At 46.2% G+C, this 17,211-nt stretch overlaps 1 protein-coding gene across 4 annotated transcripts in view; it reads left to right on the forward strand.

The window, feature by feature from the left end:
* The window catches only part of FAM117A (family with sequence similarity 117 member A), a 57,811-nt gene that overhangs the window by 9,445 nt on the left and 31,155 nt on the right, over positions 1-17,211 (forward strand). For 2 of the 4 annotated variants that reach the window (XM_089773979.1, XM_089773978.1), the window contains exon 3: positions 8,274-11,302. The exons of 1 other annotated variant lie outside the window; for it this stretch is intronic. Coding sequence is in view for 1 of the 3 variants with exons in the window: in XM_075911320.2 (XP_075767435.2) it covers positions 17,079-17,202 (124 nt within the window). In the remaining 2 variants the exon portion in view is untranslated. Of the gene's footprint in view, positions 1-8,273; positions 11,303-17,041; positions 17,203-17,211 lie in introns of those variants that run through there. One more of the 4 variants, XM_075911320.2, reaches the window with a different exon arrangement.

Here is a 17,211-nt window from a genome sequence, read left to right on the forward strand (position 1 = left end):
ATAAAGCATTACTGGTCTGCCAAAAGTTTGTGAATGGGTTTGCCAGTCTCCGGTATCAAAAAGGTTGGGAACCACTGTTTTAGATTATCCTCTCAGCTATTCATGTCAGTTGTCAGGATGAAAAGCTTTCCAGTCTTGATGCAGAGGATTTTGTCATGGATTTCCTCCTGCATATGTGTGATATATGACACTCCAACATCCCCCTTCAGACAGGGTTGGAGCACACTCTAAAAGATCTCAAACAGCTTCCACTGCACTTTTTTTTTTTTTTTTTTTTTTTTGGGCTCAGGTACCCATAACGCACTTCTAGAACTGCCACTTAGTCATCCATACACACCCTTTACAAATTCTTCATGTTATATCTCAGTATTCCAGAGATGATGCCAAGCTTGACTAGGTAGGTCTTCAGTGGGCAGTCTCTAGATTGGACTGATTGCGAGTTGCCTGAAGTGGAATGGAAGATGGAAAAACAGTTGTCAACCTGTTCTGTAGCTATTCTTGGAGGTGTGTTGCACATGTCCATACCTCAGCTTCCCCTTGTTTCCTTCTACGTTGGAGTCTGTCCGGTAAGAGGAAGATGATGGAGGGGGGAGGGGGACGGCAGTTTGGGAACCTATGGTCTAGACCAGGGGTCTCCAAACTTTTCTGCCCGAGGGCCGCATTAACTATCAAACAGCAGTTCGGGGGCCGACTACACACTTGAGGTCCAAATAAAAAACAATCAAAACATGGATGTTGTTTTTAATTATTTATTTAATATTATTTTATTCAGTTATTATTTAATAACACATTGATACACTACACATGAACACCTGTATTAGTGTGAATGGTGAAATTGTTTCCTGGATGCCAAAATAGCAGACATTTCTGGCTTTAGAAATCACTGTTTGAAATTGGGGGTGGTGCTTGTCCTAGTCCTGCAGGAGGGGCTCCAGAACGGGGAAACTGCTGAGAACTCATTTCCACCTGCGCAATGTGATGAAAATTGTAAGCAACATAATCCTGGCAATATGTTCAGCCAGAGGCTGTGCCACAGCAACCAGACCGCCTCCTGCAATGGGCACCAGCTCCTCAGCCCCGCCCCCGGAGAAGTAGCCCCTCGCTCCTAGCCCCTGAGAAACCACCGTCGGGTTTCCTCCCCTCCGTCCAGCCTCCCGCGATCCTCTGCCGCCGGGTCTGATCCGGAGCCCGCCTTCGAGACTCCCCTTTTTCGCCCGCCCGGCCAAGCGGCACGCGGAGCCGTCCCTGACCTGGGCTACCTGCTGTCCCGTGCGCGCGCTGGGGCCTCGCGCAGCCGCCTGCGAATCCGTTTCTCCCGCTGACACCAATGCTCGGACTCAAGCTCTCTCCTTCCACCGCCGCAGCCACCCTCCGCCTGATTGGCTCCGGTTGGTGCACGCGGAAGAAGGCGGGGCCAGACAAAAAGGTCTCCACGGGCCGGATGAGAGGGCCTCGCGGGCCGCATCCGGCCCGCGGGCCGTAGTTTGGAGACCCCTGGTCTAGACCAAGGCTACTCAACATGTGGCCTGCGGCCCATTTGTTTGTGGCTTGTGGTGCGGTTTGGGTTTACGTGGGGCTCAACACGCGGCCCGTGGGTGAGATCCTTTGAACATGGCCTCCACTGGGAACATGCTCCACAAGGGCAAGTCAATATAATGGTCTTCTGTTGATACATGTTTTAGTAGTTACATTCCTGGACTGTCATTGCTCATTCAAAGTGCTGTCATGTGGGTGGAAATCAGGTAAATGTTGCATTTTATTAATATCAGCAGAATTGACTTAAATGGGGTCTGCGTGGTTAGTCTTGTCTTAATCTTTGTGTTCATGCCAGTCTGACAGATGCTATTTGCATATATATTTGCATGTATATACAACCACACTTAAATTGTGGCCCTCTGCATATGCTGTGAGTATCATTGTGGCCCCTGGGGCTTCCAAAGTTGAGTAGCCCTGGTCTAGACGGTGCTTGGTCCTGCCGTGAGGTCAGGGGACTGGACTCGATGACCTCTCGAGGTCCCTTCCAGTTCTAGTGTTCTAGGATTCTATGGATTCAGGTGCCAAGCTCTAACAGATTACAGTAGAGATGTAACACCATTTAGCAAGAACAAAGTTAGCGATTTTAGTACTAGGGATGTAAAATCCTGTTTAATTGGTTGAACACACTGCTACTACTGTGTTTCACTGTTTAACCCATTAAAGGGGAATGGGCACTGGGTTGGGCTAGAGCAGCTCCTGCTCCCCTACTCTCCCCCCACCCTGTGGGGGTTGCTGCTGCGGCTCATGACCTCCCCATGCAGCGGGCCCAGTGGGCTGAAGTAACCCTCAGCCCACAGCTAGGCTGCAGACAGAGGACTGCTTCCAGGTACTGGGTAACCATTTAACCAGTTACCAATTAACATCTCTATTTAATACCTTTTTAAGGTACTTGGTTAATGCTGTGGATGGCTGACTTCCCACTTCTCCCATTAACAGACTCCTCCGTGTTTACCAAATGGTTTCAATCAGTTCTCTTTCTAACTTCACAGAGTTCTCCTAAATCCACCTCTCTGTTGTCTCAGTTTAACAGTTGTAGTCAATTGAGCATCTTTTCTGATGCTGCTCTTCCCCAAGCATAAAATGCTAGGACAATTTCCGTACTCTCCTTTATTGTCCCTGGAGAAATCTTCAAATTGTCACTGTCTTTCTCTAAGGTGTCTCTCTTTAGGGGCTGATGGTGTCTAGGTGCTGCCAACTGGATGTCACTGGTTAGCAGTCTTAGGCCTGATACTCTACTGTCTTGAACCTTGTGTCGGCAACCTCCTGAGGTCTCTTCCAGCCCTAGGTTCTATGATTAGTTATTCATACCTGCGATTTCACAGCAATAGGCCTGCAAGCTGTTGAGCCTCCCAGTTGGTGTTGAGAGTGCCAAGCACTAGAGGCCCTTGGCACTTTCCAGGGCTAGCCTCAGTTTGAGTGCACTTATGAATAGTCCAGACTGTAGCAGTCCTGAAGATAGTCTAGGATGTTGGACTCCTTTCCGTGTTGGCACAGCGTGCTTATTCATGGATTTAGCCGTTAAAATATTCAGCATCTGTTGCATACAAAGGGGGCTCTAGTTCTGAGTGTGCCTACAGTTCTTCCAGCAAACAGCTGGAAGATGGGCGGGATGCCGTCTCTTCATTCCCTTTCTGCTCTGATCTCCCATGGAGCAGAGGGCAGCTCAGCATCCTTTTGTCTGGCAACCCGGAGTGCCTTTTCCAAGCCAATTTGAATGCAGCAAGGATATGGATTGTAGGGTGAGCAATAGATACAAAAAATCTTCAAACTCAAGAGACAGTCTTGGCCATCTGCCACTCACTGAGTTCAAAGTTTTACAGGGCACAAATAGTTTTTAGTAGACAAAGATACTGCAGGAAACTCCAACAGAACCCTTGCAATCACTTTTTCTGCTGTGGCTCTGGCATTCAGGCAGTTCTTTGGAGCCAGCATTTTCTGGCATCCAGGAACAAGGTCCAGGCCAGTTTGGCCTAACTGACTTCTAGTATGAACGGAAAGCCATTCGGTCTTTTCCACTTTCAGCAAAGCAAAGTTTTCACTCAACGAACGCTGCATGCAGCTAGGTTTCCTGGTTCTTCCCCCCCTGCACCTCAGATTCTTGCGTTATAACTGAATTTGAGTAGGCCCGTAATACAAGTAATGTTTTGCTAAGCAGAATCAAAACTCTTCATGATGGGCCAGATGTTTTATGCCTTTCCTACTCCACCCCCACCGACTTTGGGTGTTTTGTAGTCTCTTGGCTGCTTTAGAATTCGTGATCTGTTCCTTTAATACATTCCTTCCAGTCTAGGCAGTGCTCTCCAACTGCCTGGCACTGATGTTAATGACTTGCTTCCCAATCATTCAAGTCCTCTGCACACTTCCTTAAAGGAAAACTCTGCTCATTTTATTAAGATCTATGGTCCAAACATTCACATGGGTAAGAAACATTTATCACCAGGAATGAAACTCTTGACACATGTGAGAAGGGCGATGAACATGTTTATCCCATTTGGCATTTCTGACCCTGTCCTGTGGGCAGTCATTTTCCCCTAAAATTGAGCAAGGCAATATGGATAATGAGTAGCACAGACTTAGTTTCTTACCAATCTGGATAATAATTTCACCAAAATAAGAAGAAAAGCTTATGATTATGCCCTTGGTTACAGCTGGTCAATTTCCCTGGAGTCAGTGGGTGAACTGGTGGCAGAATCTGGTTTGCAGTATTGAAACAGTGACCCCAGTTCTTCATTATTCTGTGCCTTTTGCTTGACCAGTATGTGTAAAATGTTACCAAATAAGGCTGCTTACGTTGTGTGCCCACTTTACCATGCATTACACCAGTGCAGTGGTGAGTTGGGCCAATAACATGTCCTATGTCAAACTATTTACAAAGCATATGGGGAAACAAGATGACAGTTCCTTGCCAGTGGGCTTGTGCTCTGCCAGAATCCCTGTTCAACAAGATGGCTGCCTTAGGAGAGAATTCAGAATGCCTGCTTGAATTCAAAGTTCCTCTGAAAACTCCTGTCTTCAGTTTATTCATACTAAAACACAACCCTCAACCTGCTTTCCATGGGAACTCCTAGACTGTTACACCGAGTCAAATGGGTTGTTTTCCTTCAGCATCTGCTTTTTCTTCCTATATTCAGATCTCTATGTAATCTGTTTCCTGATTCATGGTGTCTTAAGCTCTTTCAAAATGAGAAACTCATCTTAATAGAAAAACTGTCCTTAGAACTACTTTGCCTCTGTGATCAAACAGCACTCCCCTGCCAAATATAGCAGTTTACATGGGAAAAGTAACATTAGGAAAATATTTAATGCATGTTTAACTTATTCTAATGCAATTTAGTAGTTGGAAACAAAGCAATTCAATACCAAGTGGCCAGCCAGCTGTCTGCAGGCCACCAGCTAATGCTCTGTGGATTGCAACTGGTCCATAGAGCTCTTATTACAGAGGGTCTAGTTCAGAAGCCATGTTCTCCCCTCCCCACAAACGCACACTCCAGGAATATAATGCTTATTCACACTGTCTTTAATTCATTCTCCTAAGTAAGCCGTTATTGTGTGACTACTAACATGGGGATATCAAAGCATTTTTAAAAGCATTAGTTAAGCCTCTGAGGTAGTGTCATTTTTTGTATCCATTTTATTGTGCAGTAACTTTCTCTCTGATTCAGTGGCAGAACATAGAACAGAACCTAAAGGTGGGGGGTGGAGGGGGGCGCGGGTTGGGTTGGGTTAGTGTCTTGTTCATCCTCTGGATAGCATTCCTCACTTTTTTCCTTAACCAGGCCCTCTATTTTCTGAATCCATGCATCATCTGGCATTGATTCAACAGTACTTGACCGGCTTCTTCTCACTGATGCATTCTTTATTCATTTACAGGCTGCCCTTATTGAATTGGCAATGTTTGACATTGATTCCTCTTAAATCTGCAGTGGGCAATAATTTTTGATGGGGGGGGGGGCTACTCCAAGATTTTGGTAAGTGGTCAAATGCCATGCTTTTCTATGGGGGGGGGGGTATCTGGGACAGAGGATGGATGCAGAAGGGAGCTCAGAGTATGGGACTGGGGTGCAGGAGAGGGAGTTTGGTTGGTTGAAGGAGGGAGTTGTCATCTGGGGCAGGGGAATGGGTACAGGTTCCAGGAGAGAGTATGGGTGCAGGAGAGGATTCTGGGTTGGGGAGGGTATGGGAGGGTGTTGTGACCTGGAGAAGAGTGGGGTGCAGAGGATTTAAGTGGTGACCTGGGGCAGGGAGTGAGTATAGGGAGGGGATGTAGTACCAGAGGCAGGCACTGGTAGGGAGGTGCTTGCCTAGGTGGCACCTGGTCAGCAGTCCTGTAGGATGCTGAGACAGGCTCCCTGACTGCCAGCAGCCCCAGACCGCTCAAAGTGGCGGACTGTTCCTCGTGGCTCTCTGGTTTGGCCACCCAAGTAGGGTTGAGGGGGTGATGCTTTGCATGCTGCACCTGTGCCCAGTACAATTCTTAGCTCCTATTGGCTGGAAACTGGCCAATGGGAGCTGAGAGATTTTGCTGGGAGCAGTGGCAGTGCACAAAGCTGTCTCCCCCTCGCCCTGACCTTGAGGGCCCTGGCAGAACAGTTCACAGACTGGATCTGGCAGCTTAGCAGGCTGGATTCGGCCTATGGGCCATATCTTGCCCACCACTGTCTTAAATTAACTCTTTTCCTTTCTGCTATGTAATAACATGTACTACGTTGTGTATTACCTGTTTCAGAATACCTCATTTTTATTAGGGCTTAACGGCAAAGGTTCCTCTAAATTCAACATGAGCCAGATCAGACTGAAGTATCTTAGGTGTGTGGTGAATAATCTGTCAAAGTCTCTAATTTTAAAAAATGACATCAGTAATACTGTTTTACATTCTATAGAGGTTTTCATTTCAAACCATGTGAATGTACAAACTAGAGAAAAGCAGCCATCTTTGGAAGATGGAGCTGGTAGGCAGGTAGCCATTTTATGTAATAATTTACAGTGGGTGAGAAGAATTCTGTTCAAGGACACTGAAGGAAAAATCCTGGTTCATACAGAACCATGAACTTTGAAGTTGCACTTCTATGCTCAGCAGATCAAGACATTAAACTATGATTTGTCTCCCTCCCACCTATAGTAAACAACAAGGAATTTACTTAATCTCACTCAGGACTTCTGTGCTAGACAAGAAGGGTGGTACTTTAGCTGGATCTGTTCTGTCTGAGATTGCTTGTCAGTCCCTCAAGTGAAGCTGGCCAACTCAGAGTCAAGGAGGGGGAAATGTTGAGTTGTTTTTTTTAGGGTGTGACTCAGAGCAATGAGAGGAGACAAACCTGTTACACACAAACAGACACTCCTACACATATGGACTATAAATACTGAACATAGTGCTGAACAGACTGGGTGCTTTCTTTGAGACAATATTGACTAGATCAGCACTTTGCCTCAGATACCATCAGACAGATTCGATAGATTCTGATGCAGCATTTGCTCTTCCTGATGAAGTAGCTGGCATTCTGGGGTTCTTCAAAAAGAAAAATTGGGGGAATGGCAGTTGGCTGACTGTATGAGATCTCTGCAGTAGATTAGTTCTGCTTCTTGACTGTTAAGGATTGGAAGGTTAAAGAAACATCAGGATTAATAGAAACCAAGAGATACAAAACTTGGGTTCTTAACCTATGGCCCTTCAGCACTTACAATAAGACTGCATCATGTCTGCTGCTGTTTCATAGCACAGCATTCTTATGAGAAATGACTGCATTGCTTAGCTATATTTAGGTGCAGCCTCCAGGATCTAGCACATCAGAAACATAACTGCTTTGCCTCTGCCATACTCAGCTGTGGCAGTGACTTCTGGAAGTACAGCAGCCTTCGAAGAGGGCTACATGTTGTCCAAAATGCACAACATGTAGATGTTGGCTCCTATGACAATAGAGACAGAACTTCAATCCTGGGATGGTCAATCAGATTGAGGAGAGATTTTAATATAGCTGTCGCCCTCTTGATGGATAATAGCAAGTTGTTTTCCCATTATGAGGTAATTTGCAACCCCCTGGCTTTAGGAAGATGCCAAGTACTGCAACTATCAGCCTTGTTAATGATCATCTCAATCCCTTTCCTAACCATCCTTCCTTCCTTCCAGGTCTTTTCTCTTCTTGGGGAGCTCTGCCTTAAAAGCCTTACATGTCATAGGGTGTTGATGGAAAAAAGGTAAATCATGGCTCCAGGAGACCCTTATGTGTAAGGCACTATGGCTGTGTCACTATAATCTCATAGTATAATCTCTCTTTACAGTGATGGAAGGATTTTTTTCTGTTACTGTAGGAACTTCATTTCCTTGAGTGATAGTAGCTAGGTCAAAGGAAACTGCCTTCCATCATCCTAACTGCATCTACACTGGGGATTAGCTCATTGTAGCTACAGTGCCCAAGGGTGTGGATTTTTCCATCCCTGAGTGCTGTAGCAGCACAGCCTAACTTTTTAAAGTGAAGACCAGGCCTCAGAAGCTAGGAGAGGAAGAAACAAGTTTTGTGTGTGTGGTGTTTTTTTTGTTTGGGCTTTTTTTTTGGGGGGGGGGGGGGAGGTTGGGTGGCTGGATCAGATTGGGAAACTATCCTGGGGTAGTGCTTCCCCTGAAAGTAGCAAAATTAAACTGCATCCCCTCTGCAGTCTGCAAATACCTCAGCTGTATTTATAACACATGATCTGGTTACCTCAAGTCCTGGGACACATCTGTATTACATCTATTCTGCCAGAGTGAAACGACAGGGCAAAAAAGCCAGTGCTGAAGTGGCATGAAGTATGATAATTTCTACAACTGGACACAAATTGAAAACTGTTTTAAAGGTGAGATTGAGCTTTCACAAGGTGTGGAATGATTAAATGATAAGGGATTAATAGAAGGATAAAGCTACCAGTCAAAATGTGTGACAAGAGAATGCAAGTCACAGTTGGCCTCTGTTCAGCATTCTCAATTCCATTCTTCACTGTAGTCTTATTATGGAGCTGTTCTCTTACCCACATGCCCTCGTCAGCTCCTGCTCCATTCTTTCTTGTATCTTGGCACTCCCAGCGGACTTACATGCATCTTCAGTTCTTTAACACTATTCCCTATGGAACTTGATAGTAAAGTGTAGTTATTTCCAGGGCCAATGGTTTGCTCTTAAAGGGCTTTGTGTACAAAAGAAGCAGAAACAACTCAGATGAGACCATTTCTAACTTTTTTTTTTTTTTTCAATTTCATACTCATGTTTTGGAGGTGTGGACCAGGATTCTGTGTGGTCTGACAAAGGCTCTGGACTCTATAACAGGAAGTTATGGTACTGAGATCTCCAATGAACTGAGGAGTACCTGTAGAAACGGCATACAGCAGAAAAGAGCCATTTAGGAATATGTAATATAATTTTTCCTCTGCCTTCAAGATAATGGTGCAGTGAATAAGGTCAATAGTATGTCCTCTCTAGGAGAGGACAGGAGAGTATTATTATCTATGAATTATCTTGTGTTTACTCTAGCCCCTACAAACCTCAATGATGGACCACAACCCCATAGTGGTAGTTGTTTTACAAATACAGCAAAAAGGTGGCAGATTTGAACTTCCGCCGATGGAGATCCTAAATCATTCCTGCCTAGATGTGAGCTCCCACACAATCAGTACTCTTGCATCTTTTCTTTATAGTATGAAGTGCTAGGAGAGGCTAGGCCTAGGGTATCTGAGCTCCCATACAGTGTCTGATTCTATAATACCCGTAGTTAGGAGTGATTGGACTCATAGGTTTTAGAGGGATAGCAGTGGGTGGATATATTTTTATTTTAAAAACTTTAGTAACAAAATTGTAGCTGATATTTCATGTGTGGTTTAATTAGTCATTCTGTGTGTCTCTCATTCCTTCATTAACTTGAAGTATTGCAAAGCACACATGCATACTCTCTGTAGAGAGTTCTTCTTGAAATAACAGGATGTTTATGTTCAATGCAAGAGTCTGATGTTCAGAGTGTTCCCCGTGCAAATGAAAGCAGTCAGCCTTGTGACTAGGTAGACCAAGGAAGAGGCTGTGGAACATTATTCTGTTGTGATATCTGCTAATGAAGTTCAACTATTCACGACCCACAGATCAAATTTTCTTGCCTCCAGAAAGGCTGCAGTGGAGCGCTGGCTACTTTGCTACTTCACTTCTTTCCCCTCTTCTCTTATCTAGTTAAGCCATAGCTTCCCAGTTTCTGCTGCGTCTGCATGAGATATGTATACCACACCCGTCTCTCTGCTCATGAACCATCCCCTCCTGTTTGCACCCATTGGGAAGCAGAAAAATTATATCTGAAACCATAAGGCATAATCTGATCCCAGGGTGGGACAGGCAGGGAAAGTGTTTGTAACAAATTGGCTGCTAGCTTGAAGGTTGATCCCATACCTTTCAGTTCAGACTAGGACACAAAAATATTTTAGTAGCTTTATATAAAATGAGTCAATATAGCTATGAAGTTCAAATGAAAGCAAGAGCAGAAGAGATGCTCTCAAATGATGATTGGAAATTGGAGGAGTGAGACAGATAGTCAAAGGCTCTTTGAGATTGTGGGAGAAGCAAAGGACAAAGAAAGTCCTTGCACTTGAAGGGATGAAGAAATGGAAAGTATATTAGTTCTAGGAGTCATATTTTCAAAATGTCTCAGGAGATTTCCACATGTTCAGCCTTATTGGAGGGCTAGATTTTCAGCACACAATCGCTCACGCTGTGATTAAGGATGTTAAATATTGATTAATTGAACAGTTGATTAACCTCATGAATTCTTATCGGTTACTTGACTATTCTGTAGTCCCCCGGCGATGGGGCCAGCAGCCAGTGTGCTCTGGCCTCACTCCTGAGGAGCCCCTTGCCATTCCACATTGGTGCCTCTGTAACAAACCACCTCTCCCTAGTTCGAACTAGGGTGGTAGTGTAGACATACCCTGGCTGCTGCCACTGATACAGAGGCGAGGGGCGGGGACGTGGGTCTGAGCTCCCAGACCCAGCATGAGTCAGAACTGAGCTGGGCTGCCTGGCTCCTAATACACTTTAAATGCAGAGCCACAGCCACATGAACCAGGACTGAGCCATACTGCTGACCAGCCTGATAAAACATTTACTGGCAAGGGGGAAATGCATGTAGTCTATATAGCAAAATCCAGGGCAGCGGTGAAAATTTGGCTCTGATGAATTCTGAGTTCTCTTTAAAACTCTGGCCTACTTGAGTGGAAGAGGTAAGGAGGGGAATAGAAGCAGACAAGTGTTGTGCAGAAATAAAATACCATTCTAAATATCACTTCTGCATTCTGATTTCTGTGGGCAGACCCTTGCATCCATGCAGACCTTTTAAATTTACCTGTGAGTACAGGAAGTCTGTCCATGGATCTGATTTGCAGGATTGGGACTTACTTTTGTGCTGAATAGAGTCTTTTCAAAGAAAATGATATCCCCAAACTCTTGAAGTTAGCTAATTTCAGCTATTACTGTAAATGGTGTAAATTGTAGAAAACTGGTGTGAAGGCGTATATGAATAATCTTAAAACAATAAGTGAGGCTAACAGCAGAGAAAGAAACTATCAAGTATAATTAATAAGAAGTTTATGCTGATGTGCTGTTTGTCTCAATTCCTTATTCCCTATTTTAAAATATTCAGGGTTCCACTTAAACTCTCCAAATACAGAAGAACCCATGCCGAAGCTGTCATGCCATCATTTGATGGTGTTTTGCAGTACACAGAGTTTGTCAGAAAAGATGCACCAGGCACAAAACCAAGACTATATGTAAGTGTTGCATATCTGACCTATGACTGTATAAAGTAATTAACCTGCCTTGTGGTACCAATAGTGTGTTAGTTTGTTCACTGCCTGGCTCTGGTAGTACCCCTGTACATGGTCATTAAGGGGTGGGGCATCTGCATTTCCTGGCATTTGCGAGGTTCATCCAAATCATTAATGATGATTGAATGTATTTAAAATGTAGCTTAACTTCCTGTGTGTATTTGTCTCTGTCTTTTCTTAGAGGATCCAAAGAGAGTAAGCTGGGAGTATAAAGCAGAATGGAACCAAATTCATCCACTGCAGTTGACAGTTAAAACTAGGTCTGAATTTGACCCAGTGCATTTAAGCGCTTTCGTCATGTTCCTGTGATACAGCTTTTAAATATTTCATGTGATTTTTGACTTTTGTGTGATTTCTTTTAAAACGGTAGATTTTGAGGTGTTTGGAATGCTGTGGCAGGTAGGTGATAGCAAAATAAAATATATTAATAATATGGGGCCTAACCTTGAAGTCTCTTTTTATTTAGTAGGATTTGACCTATGTGTATTATCACCATGTATTCACATGATGGACTGACATACTGGATCCTCTTGGATTTTCTCTTATTTTGTACAGGCAGCCTAATGTTCCTGTTTTTTCTCCTAATGTTTAATCCCTCCATTATTAATAAAGCCCTGTACTACAGTGATTTCCCTTCAGAGAGGGACTGGGGCACTGGATGGGACAGTCTTTGGAACCTGCTCCATCATTTATTTAGAGCCATTTCAGTACAGGCAGTCCCCGAGTTACGCGGATCCGACTTATGTCGGATCCGCAGTTACGAACGGGGCACTTCCTCTCCCTGGTCTCGATCAGACCAGGGAGAGGAAGCAAAGCGGCGGCGGAACGCGCGGCCAGCTGACAGCCCAGACGTGTCTGGGCTGTCAGCTGGCCGCGGGCTCCGCTCTGCTCCCCCCCCCCCCCTCTGCCGACCAGGGGGAGGGGGAGCAGAGCGGAGCACGCGGCCAGCTGACAGCCCAGATGCGTCTGGGCTGTCAGCTGGCCACGCGTTCTGCCGCTCTGCTCTGCTCCGCTCTGCTTCCCCTCCCCCTGGTCTGCAAACCATGGGGGGGGGGAGAAGCAGAGCGGAGCACGCGGCCAGTTGACAGCCCAGACGCGTCTGGGCTGTCAGCTGGCTGCGCGTTCCGCCGCTCTGCTCTACTCTGCTCTACTCTGCTCCCCCTCTCCCTGGTCTGCAGACCTGGGGGACGGGGAGCAGAGCAGAGCAAAGCCGCGGAGCCCGAGGGCAGCAGGATAGCCACGGCGCGTCTGGGCTGTCCCGCTGCCCGCGTGTTCCGCCGCTTTGCTCCCCGTCCCCCTGGTCTGCAGACCAGGGGGACGGGGAGCAAAGCAGAGCAAAGCCACGGAGCCGGAGGGCAGCAGAACAGCCACGGCGCGTCTGGGCTGTCCCGCTGCCCCCGTGCTCCGCGGCTTTGCTCCGGACGCCTGTGGTACAGCAGCTGGGGCGCTGCCGGTTGGTCCCGTAGCGCCGCTCTGGATGCCACTGGACCAACCCAGCAGCACCCCAGCAGCTCTGCCCCAGGTGTCCCCTAGTCAGCAGCTGCTGAAAATGACCAGTGGCTGACTACAGGAAGCCCCTGCCCCGGGCTTCCTGGAATCAGCCGCTGATCAGTTTCAGCAGCAGCTGACTTGGGGATGCCTGGGGTTCTTAAGTTGAATCTGTATGTAAGTCAGAACTGGCGTCCAGATTCAGCCACTGTTGAAACTGTCCAGCAGCGGCTGAATCTGGAGTTCCGACTTACATACAGATTCAACTTAAGAACAAACCTACAGTCCCTATCTTGTACGTAACCCGGGGACTGCCTGTATATGCATTCTTAGGCATCTAATTAGGAAGTAGCACAGTATCTCCCAGAAATACAGATTGCAGCCATTAAAGTCCATTTGAGTTGAGGGGATTGCAGATTGGAAAATTGGGATCTAGAGAAAAAGGGTCTGATAACTTTTGGCAACAGGAGCTGGATTAGACCCTAAAACCCGGACTGGGACTCAAATCCTGAATGTACAGAACATCATCACTAAAGGCTTGTATACTTAGCATAAGCATGAGTTACTCTGGTTTGAAAGCAGCACATGTTGCATAGGGATGTAATAGTGTAGTCGATTAACCAGTAAGCAAAAGATTGTTAATGGTATAAACTATACGCATTTCTCCCCACCCCCCCTTGGCAGTATATATATTTTTTTTTTTTAAAGCAAGCTGGCCAGCAGCCCAGCCTGCGCCAGGTCCAGGACCTACCCCCTGCAGCTCTGCATTTAAAGTGTATTAGGAGCCAGGCAAGCTGACAGCCTAGCTCAGGTCCAGCTCATGCTGGGTTTGGGAGTTCAGCTCCATCCCAGACAGGCTGCTGCCATCCCACGGTTTTTAAACTAGTTCTCATCTGACACCCCAGAGACAGCAGCACAGAGTGGCAGGAGGCTTATTTGGAGTGGGGCCAGAGCGCACGGACTGCTAGACTCATCCCCAGGGACTACAGAATAGTAGAGTAATCTCATGAATTCTTATAGATTAAACAACTGTTCAGTTAGGGATGTTAAAAATCAGTTAACATTGCACTAGTAGTGCAAGCCCTACCATATGCTGGCATCTGCACTGCTGCAAAGCCCCAAGGCAGAGGTGCTATCTACTAGTGCAAAAATTGCTAATGTAGACAAACCCTAATCTATCACTTAAACCAACATGGTTTTGCCTATCGTGCGTTTCTGACTTGTGTTTATCATGGTGGTAGCTGAATAAATTTACAGAAGTGTATTGGCTTTTCTGCTTTATTTTCTTTCTTTCCCTTGTTATTAACCCACCACATCTAAAAAAAATTTGAGGGAGGAGCTACACTGAGAGAACACTCCTGGATTTCACCTGGAAGAAGGCAAAAGCTTTAATCCCTCGAGTTATAAATAAAACTCTCTCCTTATCCATTTTTGCTAGTTTAAAGACAGAGAATGCACATTTCACTGACTAGAATGGGAACAGAGTTTGGCTAAAACTGGGTGCTTTTTAAAATCCCAGCCTTACACTTCAAAGGCTGAAATGCATTGCAGGTCAATGGCCTGAACATGAGGTCAGCCATTAGGAATCCTGAGTTCTAATCCTGCCTGCTAACTTGCATGGTCACAAGCAAGTCATTTAAACTCCTTCCTGGTTTAAGTATTACCTTTTCTTTTGCAGTTAGAGAACCTTGAAAGTGTCTCTCGGAGATTGGAACGATAAATATTTATACACAGCTTTGAAACTATAATTGCTAAGTATTTTCATTACTGATTTGTTCATAAACAGCTTTGTAGTCACCAAGAGTCCAGCCTTCTTCACACAAATCACATCAATTCAAAGAAAATACTGTAAGCGCTTCAGGAAATTGGTATTAGAAATAGCTAAGTTATTTGACATGGATGATGGCATAAGTTTATTATTAATGGACCATTCAGTTAAAAACCATGTTACCCTAAGTGGATACAAAAATACCCTCTTCCAAGCAGATTTCATGCAGTTATGAAATTCTACAGCAGTATTTTAGTATACTCCCGCCTCCTCTCTACTTTACCAGTCATTATTAGGGCAATTAGAATTGCTTGAGAGGCGACTGAAAGGGTGTCCTTTTAATTTCTGTTCTTGCATAATTATTTTCCCTATAAGTAGTATCTTTTAAACAACCCATCACCTGCTTCTACGTAATAGCCTAAAATTTTCAAATATTTTCCTTAGCAGACAATACTTTCCTACCCCACCTTGATAGCTTTTATTCTAGAATTTCTGATGTTGGGACAGCTTTTACTTAATTATCAAACAATATGGCTACGTCTACACTGGCATGAATTTCTGGAACTGCTTAAAACGGAATACTATTCCGTTTTCAGTTTTTCCGGAAAAGGAGCGTCTACATTGGCAGGCTGCTTTTCCGGCCAAGCCCTTTTTCCGGAAAAGCGTCTGTGGCCAATGTAGACACACTTTTCCGGAAAAGAGCCCCGATCGCCATTTTCACGATCGGGGCTTTTTTCCGGAAAGGACTACTGGGCTGTCTACACTGGCCCTTTTCCGGAACAGTGTTCTGGAATAAGGACTTATGCCCGAGCGGGAGCAGAATAGTTTTTCCGGAATAGCGGCTGATTTTGTACAGTAGAGCATTGTTGCTTTTCCGGAAATTCAAGGGCCAGTGTAGACAGCTCGCAGCTTATTCCGGAAAAGCAGCTGATTTTCCGGAATAAGTGGCCCAGTGTAGACACAGCCTATATGTTCAGGACCTTCCAGCACTGTGTTGTTTCTCCAGCTCCATCACAGTGCTAGCAGTATAAAACATGCTCTCCTTGAAGCATTTTCTCTATGAAGTACAATATGTTATATGGAATATTAAGAAAAATGGATTTAGTTATTTCTAATTGTTTGATGAGACTTGTTTCATTTTTAAAGACCCCTAAGAATAGCATGCTAACAGTGGAACCTGTTAAGCTACCCTTCCCTCTTTCGTTTTGTGGTAACTCAGTAGCTGGGGAACGAGTGATTTAGAGGCTTTGTAGAAGAAATGAAAGCCTAAGTCAAAGTGTTCAGACTTGACCTAGCAATGACTGACAGTACTTTCTGACAGCTAGGCAGTGAGGCTCACAGGCAGGGAAGTATATGGGGATGCTTGCTATAACTGTACTGTGAATAAAGTACAGTACTCCAGAATTAACTTTTTCCTATGCCAATCTTTGTTCCTTATTCAAGGTCATGCAAGAACTACTAATAAAGGATTGTTTTAACTGCAACCTTCTTATAATGAAATGTTTTCTTTGTAAAAGAGGATCACTGCAAGTAAAGATTTTGTTGCACTAAAAATAGAAGTCTAATACCCCCAAATTCCTAATCAGATGGTGTTTCTATTAAATACTTAGAGAAGATAATCCACTACATGTAGCATCAAATGTGCTCAAACCTTTTACATTACTTTGCAGACAGACCCAAAACTTTTTGTGAGGGGTGCAGTTTGGCAGATCTGTTACTTTGTCCTGCCATAAATGACCAGTGATTAAACTCTCACTCCTCTCAGGAGCTCGCAGCCCTTGCTGGTCCCTCTGTCCACACTTTTTAAGGTGGTGGTACATGAACTAATGCAGCTGAGGAAGTGCTGTTCGACTGCAGGAAAGCCAGGAGCCCCCACCCCGCTGATCATCCCTGGCTGTGCACGCTGTAGGGGTGGTTTGCCCTCGTGCTGCTGCTCAGCCCTGCACGAGCCCGGGGCTGGGACCCGACGCTACAGACTCACCTGGCGCTGCACGGGCTGGGGGCGGGGCCTTAGTATCGCCTACGTTCTTGATTGCTTACTGGGCAACATGTGCTGCGTTTCTGATTGGCGCCTGCCGTGAGGGGCGGGACGCTCTATAGAGATTCCGATTGGATTCGGAACAGAGGCGGGCCTTCCGTAGGCATCGCTGTTTGGGATTGGTCGCTGGGGAGGGCGGGTAGCCAATCTGGTGCTGCTTTAAGTGTTTTCCGGCGCGGATAGGCGGAGAGCGGGATGTTATCATTTCTTCCTCTCTCCTGATTGGGCCGTGCGCAAGGGGCGGGACGTTCCGCCGGTCTCCGCCCTCGCAGCCAATGCCCGGCTGCCATTGGCCGGGGGCGGGGCCGGCCGGCGGCGCGGCCCAATGGCAGCGGGGTGCGTCGGGCCGGCCGGCCCCCGAAGCGCTGATAAGTGGCCGCGCGAGGCGGGGTGCGCTGGTTCGCGCGGGCGGAGCGGGGCCGGCGATGGCGGGGGCGGCCGGGGCCTCCTGCTGCCGGGGCGGCGCGGGGGGGCTGCAGCCGCTGCGGGCCACGGTCCCCTTCCAGCTGCAGCCGCGGCGCGGGGCGGGCGGAGACGGCGGCCGGGCAGGTACTGGGG

Source organism: Pelodiscus sinensis, chromosome 29, assembly GCF_052426305.1.
Source record: "Pelodiscus sinensis isolate ZL-2025 chromosome 29, ASM5242630v1, whole genome shotgun sequence".
In the NCBI taxonomy this organism is placed as follows: domain Eukaryota; kingdom Metazoa; phylum Chordata; order Testudines; family Trionychidae; genus Pelodiscus; species Pelodiscus sinensis.